General features: G+C 40.2%; 1 protein-coding gene across 1 annotated transcript in view; it reads right to left on the bottom strand.

The window, feature by feature from the left end:
- GABRA1 (gamma-aminobutyric acid type A receptor subunit alpha1) overlaps positions 1-12,448 on the bottom strand; it is a 52,396-nt gene extending 39,948 nt beyond the window's left edge. The window contains exons 1-2 of the mRNA XM_084832393.1: positions 12,366-12,448; positions 8,001-8,113 (exon numbers count right to left, since the gene is read on the bottom strand). Of these exons, the coding sequence (XP_084688519.1) occupies positions 8,001-8,113; positions 12,366-12,439 (187 nt within the window). The 5' untranslated portion in view covers positions 12,440-12,448. The remainder of the gene's footprint in view (positions 1-8,000; positions 8,114-12,365) is intronic.
- Positions 12,449-13,856: the final 1,408 nt, after the last annotated feature.

Below are 13,856 nucleotides of genomic sequence, written 5' to 3'. Positions count from 1 at the left end.
GTCCTTGGATACAATGGAACAGTCTTAATTTTTGTCTGAATAATCATGAAGAGGGACACTTTGAAATACATGAGCTGGAGGGAGCAATCCTATGGCCACTAGACAGCGGCTTGATGGCCATAGGACATTGTGTTATCCAGGAACCGACCTCGGAGCCCGCACTCCAAGGTCGGTTCCCAAAAAACTGACCTCCCCCCACTTCCGTGCTGCCTCCGAGGCAGCACGGAACAGCCCCGTGCTCTACACTCACAAGAGGAACGCGGAGCGGCCAGAAAGGGGTGTGGCTGGGGGTGTTCTGGGGAGGGGAGGGCAGAAATGCCTGTACAACACATCCAATGTGTCGCACAGCAGCCTCCTTCCCCACTCCGTCCTCCCGCGTTCAGACAGCCGCAATCGGCTGTCTAGCAGAAAAAGCAGGGAAGGAGAAGCGCGGAGGGAATGATCCCCTCCGTGCTTCTCCTGCCCTGCTTTGGATAGTTTGCTATCCTGTTTGGAGGCAGCCACCTATCTGGATAAAATTGCACCCTAAGAGTGCTTAATGTCTGTGTTGGATTGTGAGCCAAATGTTTTCCTGGTGATGAAGACTGCAGCCTAATATGAAGATTCATGGCATTGGCTTACTTAGATGCAGGTGTCCTTTCTATTGCTAGTACAATGTTGCATAAAACACAATGATCTACTTATTGCAAGCATGGCTGAAAGATATTACAAATATAAAGTTTCAGGACATTCTGACTGGATTTATGAATGTTTCTCTGATGGGTTCAATATATCCATGTGCTGGAAGGAGAAACCACATTAATGGCATCACTTGTACCAACACTAATTGGCATCCTACTTGATATAGGTCCTAGTTCTACTCTAGGAAAATGTCCTTACCATCTTTAATTGATGTACAATCAGTTTCTCTAAGCAAAATAGTTCTTGTTATTCTACTAATCTGAATTTCAAAAAGCTTCACTGCCCTTTGTTAAGTAATGAAACAGATGTACAATATTTAGTTGGTCTTACCAACAAGACTTATCTTTATTCTCTCTCTTCAATGTTTACATGAGCTGTTCAGGTTTTCTATTTGAAGGGGCTTGTTTAAGGAGATATAGTAATATAGAGATGGAAAAAGTTCATTTTAATCTTCAAATACGTTCTGTATATGTAAACAAAGACCAAAAAAAACCCCTACAATAATTACAAAACTACCAGAGAGTGACCATCACCAGCTGCTCTATTCCTCTTGAACCCTCACACCAGCACCTATATTCTTCTTACAGCCAGTTAAAAGTGAAAATGGAAAACAGGATTTAAATTTGGTCAAGTGTCCAAATTTCTCCACTGAGTAGGTCATTCCCACAACCGATAGGAATGCCTCCACCCAAACCTACACATTTACAGAACTACACATTGATCTGGTTGGCATAACATGGAACCCCAAAATAGATTAATTAAACCCTGAGGACCTACAGTACATGCTGGCGGCCATTATGAATATGCAACCCATGACAAGGGGTTGTTGTGTCATCTGAACCTGGCTGCAGGGGTTATTTGACAGCTTTGCATAAAAGCCATGGTCTGTTGTAGGGTTATGGAAGGACTGTTTACTCCTCAGAAAACCCCTGCCAGTTGGGGATTGCGCATTCATAATGGTGGCTGTCACACATCACAGCTCCTTGATAGGCTGTCGTGTCATGCAGATTGGCCATTGAGAACTTCGCAGAGCCTTGTCTTGACTCCCTTATACATGAACACACAGAAGGGGACAAGTTTATTTTATTTATTTATTTATTTATTACATTTATATCCCGCCTTTCTTCCTCCTTAAAGGAACCCAAGGTGGCATACATAATGCACCTCCTCCTCCTTCTCCATTTTATCTTCACAAGAACAACCCCGTGAGGTGAGTTGGCTGAGAGTCTGTGACTGGCCCGAAGTCACCCCCAGTGAGCTTCCATGGCCGAGTGGGGACTAGAACCCAGATCTCCTGACTCCCAGTCCAACACTCTAGCCACTACTAAACAAACTAATACAGCTCATTCTCATGCTAGCCAGAAAAAGAGAGAAAGAGAATGGGTGGTATCCAGTGTTGCTGCAGTGCTAGTGGACATGAGCGCTAATGCAATGGGGAGCTTGTGCCTGCTAGCACAACTGGAAAGTACCCAAACTAGTGCCTCTGGAATGGGACAAGTCGGTGGGGCTCCACTGACTTGTTCTGTTCCAGAAGTGCCAATTCAAGCTAGGTCCTGGGATTGCAGTAGCACTGGTGAAGTGCCGGCACTGGATACTGCCTACTAGTTCTGTTGCAAACTTGGGGTCATATTGAGAGAGAATGGAATTTGTTTGGCTCACATATATTCCTGGAAAAGGTTGCAGTACACTGTCTGGTGTTAAGAAAGCTAAATACTAACAAAGCCAGACAACTCTGCAAACATTGGAGTTCTTGCTATATTTGGGGAGGCCAACCTCCTTCTCCCCCATGCATATACCCATTTTGGATCATATCCCAAACTTTTTAAATTCTGGGGTTTTTTTGATATAAATCTGGATTAGGGCTGTCAAAGTTTCCAGGCTCTGTGCATATGTTAATGATGTCACCTTTGATTTATGCGCAAAACAGGAATTTAAAAAAGCGCGTATTCAAATATGTGCACTTTGGACCTGGGAAAGCTAAATAAGCACAATATTAGAGGGATTATACCTCTAATATTGCACTTATTTAGCTTTCCCAGCTCCAAAGTGCACATATTTGAATACGCGCTTTTTTAAATTCCTGTTTTGCGCATAAATCAAAGGTGTGAAAATGGTGGCACTCACCAAACAGGATTGCAGTGAGTACTGGGTAGTGCAAGCGGGGGGCAAACAAGGACAGTGTCTCTGCAGGTGCAGTTTGGGGGTGGTGGGTGGGGTTGCCCAACGAATTCCTGAACCCAGTTGGGTGCATGCAACACCCCTAGTGCGAATTGTACTGCAGGAGTTTTCACTCCTACTGGTCACCTATCCACTTGCACGATAGACAGTGGCTATATTCTTGATGAGGTTCCACCGGGCTTTAAAAACCTGGCTGTTCAGGCAGGCATTTGGGGTGGGTTAGGGTTTTTTTCAGAGCAGTGTTGTTTTGTTATGTTGTTTTGTTCAGCTGATTATGTTAATGTGTTGTATTTCATGTAATTAGTATTGTACGCTGCCTAGAGTGGCCGGGTAGCTGGCCAGATGAGTGGCTAATAAATCTATTAATTAATTAATTAATTAATTAAGCAACCAGTGAAGTGGTTACAACATACCTACACATGGGCAGTATGTAAGTATTATGAACAAACAAACAAACAAATAGCAAAGATGGGGATGGCTCTTTCTGAGTAATAATTGGATTCTACGTTTTAAAAAATGGGGGAAATCTACTTTTGTTTGTTTGTTTGTTTGTTTCTTGTTCCCAGTAACCCCTTGGGAGAGCCCCCAGTGCAACCTGACATCATCTCAGTGCCTGGTAGAGCCTCATTTGAATGTCTGTAGCCTCTTCTCACTTTCCATTTTAAGCCTGTAACCAGATGCAGACTCCATGGCTTGAACATCAGCCACTCTTCAGCCACTCTTCCCCCAGCCCCAACAGAGGCAGACTTTTTTTTTTTTTTGCTTCGTTTAACATCTTCCTTGATGAAGAGTTCTGAAGAACTTGAAAGCTGGCACACTGTTTTGACCTTTGAGTTGGCCTAATAAAGGTATCCTAATATGGAATAAATCCTAATCTGGATTTTAGAAAAACTGCGGGGCATTATTGGTAGCTGCTTCACATTTCTCTATTCTTGTTCTAACAGCAGCTGAATGTTCAGGGGCTCCTCCTCTTCCTCATAATGTGGTATATCATAAGGAAATATGTGTGTGTGGGATATCTGCCTACCATGTGCCTGACCCTGTCTCTGCGACGTTGAATATGGGGCATATTATCTCCTGCCAGCTCTGGATGATTCTTGCTCAGGTCACTCTTCTCTGATCCGTACTGCTACTAAACGTAGAATGCATTATTCTCAATCAGAATATATACCGGGGGACTACATGAAACTCTAGCATGAAATTACATTTTGATTTCCTTTTGCATCAAAGTGCAAAGCCTATATTTATCACCTTAAATAGCCACCAATATAATATGCCATTTCTCAAAGTTACACACCTCATGCTCTGATTTAAATGTTTTATTATTGAATATATGGGCTTTCTATATTATATAAAAATGGTGTCTGGAATGGGGCATATTTAAGTGCCATGCTAGCATACTGGTACAAACTGCCACTGTTGTCGGCTATGCCAGTACAGATGTTGAAAACAGGAGTGCTGATTGGTGTTATGATTTTGGCATGATTATGAATGAAACCAAATGCTTTTCTTTTCAGTTAGCCACTATTTTGATCTCTTGGCAAGGTGTAGGATGAGAACCTTTTGCATGGGAGGCAAAACAAAGAGGGTCTCTCTCCAATTCAAAGAGTGACTCAGCATGAAGAGGAGGGCCTTGGGCTTACTTAGCTGCATACTAGGTTGGTCACTGCACAGTTAATCTACCTGGGCCCATCTGCTCCCTTCCAATTCAGAAAGCATGGGCAGTAGGTGCAATCCCTACCATGACCACCAGCAGCTTCTATGTCCCTGAATCTAAGGATGGACGAAAGTCCCTTACCTGGTCCCGCAGCTTGCTTCACGGTGCGGGGAGGTGATTCAGTTCTCCCCCCGAAGTTCTTGGCGGGGGGGAGGTGCCCTGCCCCTCCCAGCCGAAATTCAGGCCGGGGGGGAGCACCCCGTCTCCCCGGCCGCGAAATAAAAAAAGTAAATTTAAAAAAAAAAACACGTGATAGGCTACGTAACAATTTACGTAGCCTATCACGGCTAGATTTTCAAAGTCAGCCGTGATAGGCTACGTAAATCTTTATGTAGCCTATCACGGGTGACTTTGGAAAAAAAAAAAAGCGCGTACGCAAATGGCGGCGCCCATGGGTGCCTCCTGGAGATTCGTGGAGAAAATCTCCGCCATCCCTACCTGAATCATTCTTAGTAATACAGATTTCAAATTGCACCAAATGCCCCTTCCCCAAATGAGACATAACATTAGAACTAATTCATATATTCTTCTTAACTGAGATGAATCTAGATTTATTTGTGTAATATGTTCAAGTAATACTAGCCCTTACCATTAAAGCTGACCAGAATCTACCATTGCATTAATCAAGGATCAAGTAAATATTTATTTGTGGGCTAATCCCAGAGTTAACATGAAAGCAGAGGGAATATTATTGCAGTAAGTGAACAAAATGATTACTTGTTTTGTTATGTATTACTTTCAAAATTACAATCAAAATCCTCAGTGCAGAACAATCCATTATTTTCTTGAGTTCCCATCAGCAGAATAATCTATGAACAATACTTAACAAAGCAAAAGTTTAAAGATAATCATCACCAAATTCAATACCATTAAACCAAAGACTTCATTCAAAATCTGTTGCAGAGACTGAAAGAATTAAGAGAGAGATGGTAACAGGGTGGCGGAGGGGTGGGGGTGGGACAGAATGGTTGGTTAGAAATGGCACTTTTTTGTGTTTGGGGGTAAATTAATGCTTCTTTGAAGATGGTTAAGATTAAAGGTGACAATTGGCCAACTCTTCCATTTTCTTTTAAGCATGCATACCTGATAGTTGAGTCTTCTTTTGTCTCTTTATGCTGAGCAGATGGTTTGGGATCCAAACAAAAGATATGTACACAAAAGGACTACACACACAGCTGGAGTTTCTGTTTTTGTTGTAGCAATTGCAGCTGCCAAAGAGACAAGGCACTGTTTGGTTCAAAATAGCATAGTGGGTTGGATGAGTGTCCCTTCTATAACAGAAGGGCTCTTTCTCATCATGGAAAGGATGGAGGTCAGGCAGAGGTTCCTACTGGAGGAAGGGCAGAGATTATTTTCACCAATTCCCCCTTCTCTTTATTCCCCCCTTTTCCTTGCAGCCCCCAGTGCCACCTATCACACTATTCCAGAGTAGCTTTTGGGGTGGGGGATGCAGGGGGAAGGAAGAAATGGTAGCAATAGCCCCTCCCCATCTTTTTCCAGCAGGAGTGTACCATGAGCTGAAGTCTACTCACAGGAATTCTGAATCCAAGCCATTGTCTCTCCAAAGCAGTGGGAATTGCTGAAGGAGAAATAGAAATCGCAGCTCTAGCTGCATGCTTATATCTTTGCCATATCCACACCTATGCCTTCTTTGAGTCCCAGTCATGGTCTCATGACTTTGGAAGTTCAAAAGATCTTGAAACTCAATTGACAAATATTAAATGCAGTTGAAGTTCACAGTCATGGAGCTTCTACAAAGTAACATGGCAAAAACTGCAAAGAGCATCAGATCAAAACCATTTGCAACAACATTTCAGCAGCAATCCTATATACACTTAAAGGTAAAGGTGTCCCCAACCAGTCGTGTCCGACTCTAGGGTGTGGTGCTCATCTCCATTTCTAAGCCGAAGAGCCAGCGGTGTCCCAAGACGCTTCCGTGGTCATGTGGCCAGCATGACTGAACACCAAGGTGCACGGAATGCTGTTACCTTTCCCGCCAAAGCGGTACCTATTTATCTACTTGCAATTTCTTGCTTTCAAACTGCTAGGTTGGCAGGAGCTGGGACTGAAGATGGGAGCTCAGTCCATCACGCAGCACTCAGGTCTAGAACTGCTGTCCTGCCGACCTTCCGGTCCGCAGTTCAGCGTCTTAACCACTAAGCCACCGCGGCCCTCTTACCACTGACCTCAATGTGGCTTACTTCTGAATAGACATTATAGGATTGTGCTGTTACTGTAATATATCTTGGGTGCATCAGACATGCCCATCAGAACATCTCATTGTTTCCCTGAATAACCCCCAAAAAGCTGCTCCAGAAAGTTAGGTGACCCTCATGAGCAGCCTTAGCTGCAATGTGAAAAACCTCAGACAGAAGTAGAAATCAGGACAGTTCCCAACATAAATTGTAGTTGATTTAGTTCTCTGCAATGGTTATATGTGAACAATCTCCTTCTGGATACCACAGTAAAATTTAACAGCATGTTTTCTAAAACAAAGGATACCCTTTCTGTCCTTTGAATGCCAAGGTCCAAAACGCTTTATAATGAACACTGGAGAACTCCAAGGAGAAAATATTTTGGATCAAATCCTAATAACCCCTGTAGCAGCTTTGTATGTTAATGATATGCCTGGATGCAGGAAGTGCAATTTCTTCACACACCTTCTATTGGCACAGCTCAAAAAGCTTGAGGCTGCTTTTATTTTGCTGATATTTCATCAGTGGTAATGTGATTCTATTATTATTCTTAATTGTTCACATTTTAAGGACTGTGTCAAACTAAAAAGGCCAGTTTTGGCTCTCGAGTGGGCCAGAACTCAATTAAACCGAACTGGTGGTCTTTAAAACAGTTTGTCCCACTTCTGTCAATGGGATTAGTGAAAACACATTTACGTGGAAATATGTCCCATTCTTCTTAGTTGGAGTTACTCCCACATGAACATGCGTATGATCATTGCTGCCATCTTCAACCTAACTGAGTTTAGTCTGGGATGAAGGTGACAATCTGGATTAATGGAAATGCTTTGGTCTTTAAAGTTTTGATGCAGCTTCCATAATGGAAGGCCAGAATTTCATCGACTTTGGTTTTGATTCAGATATTTATGCCCAACCCGGTGCATACCTAGTTAAGTCCCATTATGTTCAATTATGTTCAGACTATAAGGGAACCCAGGAAATACATTTGTTCAGCTTTGTATCATAGATTGTATCTGTATATTAGGAAGTATTTCAATGGCAGCAAAAGAGGATTTGGCAGAGGTTGGATCAGTTATTCAGGACCTCTTTGTTGTCTATTCATTTTTTAAAAAATAAACCTATAAGGGAAGATGAAGATTTTTGCAATAAATAAATAAATAAATAAATAATCAATCATTTTAGTCCATGTTGTTCTTGTTTCTCAGTTTAGAAATTGTGGTAACATATACCTCCTAATCCTGGTCTCAGGCGGTTATCGTAACCATCAAGTAAACGATCCAGGATGCGGGTGAATATCGTTGTGTTGTCCTTAATTTCATCTTGTAAGGAAGTTTGTCCATAGCTGAAAAAAACCAGCATTGTTAACATTATAAACCATTAACGTACCCACAAACCTACAGAATCATAATTCTAAAATCGGCTTAATCTTGTTTATGCTGATTTATAGCTGCAAAACCTTTTCCATCAAGCCAGATTATGGCAGCATTATAGGATCCTTTCTCCTACATATTTTCTTTTTAAGGTATACACATTCATTGAGAAGCTCAGAAATGCATAATAAATTAGAATTGGGGGCATTATTGTTTATCCTATGTTTGCAATATTTTTGCTTTCCAAAGTAGGGGCTGGTGATTGTAGGAGAGTGTGTTTCCCTTACATACCCACTCCCAAAAGTTTGCTGTAGAATGAAATGCAACATAAAAGATTGAAACATAATCCTAAATGTATCAGTTGGAAATACATATCTCTGATTTTAAGGAAATACATTTAGAACTGCAACCAGTGATATCATCTCCACACCAGCTAACTTTGTCCACATCCCGGTACACTTGCTGGCACCATTTGTATTTGTATTTTTTACTAAAATGCAAACCCATTTAAACCTTCTAAATATTATTGACTCTCTTGTTTCTAGTATGCTTTTAGGAAAGCCAAACTGGAGGCACCCCTACATTATTTCCTGGTGAACAGGAAATTAGTTTTGGAGATAATATGGACATTTTCCATATTGTCCCCAGATTTCATGCCTAGCAGACAAATGATAAATAAACCACTGCACCCAGCGTACCTGGCAATTCCAGTGCAATTATATGGTTTGGGGGCTCATGCAGCAAATCTTAGGATCAGGCTGTTCAAATTAGTTTTGAATATTAACATAGCCAACATGTCAACTGGAAATCAATGTGTTAGAATGGTCGTACAGACCCCTTCTACCAGAATACAGTTTTGGAATATAATTTCTCATAGCAAATGGCTTCCATCTTCAAACACCTGAATTTGTTGTCATTAAGAAAGTGGTTCAGTTTCTGCACTTTCAAGTACAAGTCATACTGCTTTCTTCTAATCATCTATCATGGTTGTCTTAGAGCCAAATCTTGGAGTCCTTTTTCTGCTGTTTAACATGGAAAGATCCTATTTGCAAATTGGGACATTTGCCAGTGTAAACTCAGCAGAACTTAGCCCTTGAACCCCAAGTTACTTTCCTCTTGATCACTTTGTCACATGCATTATTACTGAATCAGCCTTTCTTGGGTATCTGATGTGATGTGATTAACAACAACATGTCCTCCTAAAATACTTCTGAACAATATTTCTTCATAAATGTTAGCAGCAGGAAAAAACGTTTTGTAAGCTACGCTTATTCTATCATGTTTAAGGAATGAATTATGCAATACTAAATTATCATTTAATCTTCCTAAATGTATAGATTAGATGTTTGTATGGTCATTAAGCATGAAATATGGGTTTGTATAACCTGTTTTATGGGTGAAAAAAATTGGCTATAGCATTTTCAAATATAATTCTTTTCATGAAAGGAAATCTCAAATTAAAACAGCAACATCTATTTTGTAATTTTGATAATCACTTACATCCTTTCAACTTATTTCTTTAAAAAGTATATAAGTACTTACAGAGTGTGCTTATGTGTGTGTATGTAATAATTACAGTTAATTGATTCTCTCTAAGATATATTCAGCTCATTTCTAGAGGTCTAACATAATTTCTATCATAAGCATCACCTTTGCAAACTGATGGCTATTTATTAATTCACTGTGATATTTTTAAACATCAGAGAAGCCTTCATGTTTCTTGCAAATACTACCCATTAAGGAACAAGAATGCCCCTTTATATGATTTGTTAATTAACAGATAAGGGGCACTTTTCACATTCAAGAAAAGATGGGTCCCTGCATTGTCACCACATGTCAACTGCATCTTTTCCTGTAGCATTTGAAAGTCATTTGCATGTCAGAAAAAAACACTATAAATGTGTCCTCAAGAGCCATGACTGACAAGAGGTTATGAGACATGGGTTTACCATGTGATTTCTGGCATGCCAAAGCCTTTCAAATATTTCAGACGTGATGAAGTCAAATTCCTGTAGAAACACAGAAAAGACCCAACTTTTCTTGAATACATGATGTGGAACCACGAACAGTACCAGTTTCCAGCTCTCTTGTGCATATAGCTTTGGTCTGTAGACTACATTATCCATAAGCAGGATGATCTTCAATGTGCTTCTCCTGTGCACATGCCATTAATTTAAATGCCAACACCATCCTTTGAAGACCAGACTTGATTTTTATTAACCAAGCTGTGGTGTGGTGGAATACACATCTCAGTGTCAAAGTGGGTTACAGCAATGGATACAGTCCAGAAAGGTATACATTTCACTATGTCGCACTGAAACAAATGGGAATTTAAGTTAACAATGAAGGCCTCAGGTAATATTGATTCCAATGGACAATCCAGTTAGTGTGCTTTTGTATGCGCAACTGTCTCTAGATTTTTGCCCAGAACCTCTGTAAATGCACTGATAAATGCACATATATGTTTGATAAGAGAAAAAGGTCAAAGCGATATACCAATGACAATGCAAAGAAGATGTAATTAATTATACTTATTTCTGAATGTGATGTTTTTAAATACATCAACGGGTATACCTCTGGCTATTTTTCACGATAAATATTCTTGCTAAGAAGCTACCCCTTCTCCATGTTTTGGCCAAGTAACAAAACATTAGAAATGCAAAACTATCAAGGTTTCCTCATTGTAATTTATCTTTGGGACAAGCAACCAGCCTTCAAAAAACAAAAAACTCTGAGTAGCATAATGAACAATACAGTAAACTGGTGACCCTACATTCCATGTAGCTCTCCCCCTTTGTGTTTTAGATCTGTCAGCCATAAGAGGAATTTGAACAAGAGTGGACAAATATTTTATCTGTGAAATGATAGCTTTTCAATGTGTAGTTTGAACATCTTAAAGGAAAGCATCACTTACTGTGTTTGTGGTTTTACACTAAACAACTGTATAATAAAACACTGTGCACTAACTCCATCTACAGGTCATTAGAATAGTGACACCTAATATAATTTTTCAAAAGCAGGCAAATGCATTGGAAGTTGATTCTCACTTCCAAATCCACAGTTCCAGTGAAACATACATGCCAGCACATGGGATCGAGAAAACCATAGACTGAGGAAGATATCCATGGATCAATTCTCTCTTCTTTTCATTTGTTTCCTTTTCTTTAGGAATTCAACTGTTTGTTCCTTCATCACTCCTCAGTTATACAAGCTAGACCTGTACACAGCTTTCGTTTATATGTCTGGGGTTTTTTTTATCCTGTCCTTTCAGATGAAATGCTCAAGCTAAATTTGGCAGCCCTCTGCCATCCCAATCCTTCATACAAACATACATTCCTATTTATGCACAAGGCTGATTTAAATATTGTTGCTGAATAAAGGAAAAGGGAATCAAAGAGTTATAGGGATAAAAATAATTACCAGAATTTTTTTACCATAATTTGTATTCCAGAATGAAAATATATTTCCAATGATTCATTCGCTCATTAGATATATTAGATATAGAAATGTAATATCTGCAGATTCATTTCACCATTTAAGAAGTCTTCCCATCCCCCATTCCATACATTTGAAGTGTGTTTTCCATTCCACTTATGTCGATGGCAATTTCCCCACTGATATTCATGCATCTGGACTGTATCCTAGTCATGCATGTTGTCACCTGATCCAAAAAGTTCTATTACCAGATACAGTATCTAGGCACTGCTGCTCACATTTTCAAATCCAATGTGTTCTAGCAGTCTAGTCTCATGAGTAAGTTCTGCTTTAATGAGCAAGTACTTATCAAGTAAGGGACAACCCTAGAGTCTGAAGATTATGAAGAAATCTCTTCATAAATTGCTAAAATGAAGTTGTGTTTTCCCCCTTTTTCCTATGTAGAATAAATTCTTGGAAAATTTATCTGAAAAAAAGGGCTATCTATTTTTAGCTGCATCCAAATCATTAATCTAACATCAGTGTGGTAGGCTAGCCTTTGCCAAACTCTTTCTGAACAGAAATTGCACTAAAGATGTTATGCAAACAAACTGTAGTTTTCTTTCAATCTTCTCGTATTTTGACGTAGCTGGGATTTGAGTGGGATTAACTCCTCCTAAATACAATTAGTAGTAGCCCAGCCCATGGGCTGCTTGTTTCTTATTCTCTTGTAAGCAATAACAAAAGAGTTCCAGTCTGATATATGTGTGTGTATGCTGATGTTGTTTTTAAGAAAAGCTCTTTTCCCACCTTCTTCCAGTTAGTGTGCTCATAAGGAGAAACCAGGCCCAAAGGCGGTCATAGAGAAGATGTGTCATCTTCATGGTAGATTATGGAAGCTGAAAACAAAATAAAATCAGAGGTAAGCATTCCTTGCTTAGAAAGACTGCTTGAAAATACAACAGGTCTAAAAGAACTTCCAATGGTTTTCTTGAAGTCAAACCAGTAATCTCACACTAATGAACCATTCAAAGGAAAAGAAAATGGGCCTATCCATTTCACACTTAATAGCTTCCATTTCTAGAGATTGGAGCTCCATGGAGAAATTTTAATCTAGTCAACTTGATCCTTAAAGAGCCCTGGCACCCAAATTTTTGTTTTCACAAAGTTCTCTCCTCCCCCCCAGAAACTGTCACTTTCAAATGTAGGATTTGTAAATCCTTTTCATAGTAACCGAAAAGAACCTGGTAGAATTTAAATATTATTTTAGCTTTAATGAGTGAGACATTGCCCTTTGACTGTCTCAGTCAAGGCTGAGAGAAAGGGTGGTCCCTTAATGTCCTGGAAAACCATAGGAGGTCCTAATATGGAGGGAACTTTCTTCTTGAGAGATCTCCATGCCTCTCCTCTTGGCTGCCAAGCTATTTTGGCAGCCGTATAACATTTAAGAGTATAATGTTTAATATGAGCTAAACATTCAGGATTTCATTGCTGTCCATGTACACTGACGCTTCCGTTATTTTAAAGGGTACACATTATAATCAAGTCATGTGCTGATGATCACATGCACATTGTCCTCTCCTAAGTGTCTAAGCAATCTCCCCTTTTTGCTATTAGGAGAACACCTCTGTTACAGAAGACTCCATCCCCTCACCCTTCCCACATTATGACTGAGCCAAGTCTGATTTCTATTAAGGTACAAAGCAAAAGCCTGCCCCACTTCTTCTTGCCACCCCCCACCCCACTTACAAACTTAGACAACATTTCTGTTGCAAGCAAGCTTTACCACCAAGTTTGTCTGTTTGGGCAATGCTGTTGCTGCCTGCTCCTTGCTACATGTCTAGTGCTGGAATCCACTTCAGTTGCATTGTTCTACCCAAGACCTGGCACTGAGACTGACTAGACTATCTGAAAGCAACTGAACAGAGAAGCAGAATTTCAGACAACACAACACCATTGCAAGAACAGCATGGAGTGACTATGTTTGGAGGGCAAGGAGCTTAAAGCTCAACACTCAGTAATGGTGAGCAAAATTTAGAAGGGTGTCCATGTAGAAGGGTAATGGGAAGGCAGGGAGAGAGATCCTCATGATAGCAGGATGCACTGAGAGTTTTCACTGCTTCCCCTGTAATGTTGCATCTCAAGTCAAAAGAGAGAGAGAGAGAGAGAGAGAAAAGAAGAAGAAGAAGCAGCGACACAGTCTCTTTTTAGTATTAACTTTTGTGCTGTTTCTCAGCCAAGCTATCTTAAAATGCTAGTCGGTGGCAATTAGCATCCTTTACCCTACAATTCTTCCACCCC

Source organism: Heloderma suspectum, chromosome 2, assembly GCF_057233095.1.
Source record: "Heloderma suspectum isolate Gila_16-S chromosome 2, 16-S_ref, whole genome shotgun sequence".
In the NCBI taxonomy this organism is placed as follows: Eukaryota; Metazoa; Chordata; class Lepidosauria; order Squamata; family Helodermatidae; genus Heloderma; species Heloderma suspectum.
This window is presented reverse-complemented; position numbering and strand designations above follow the sequence as displayed.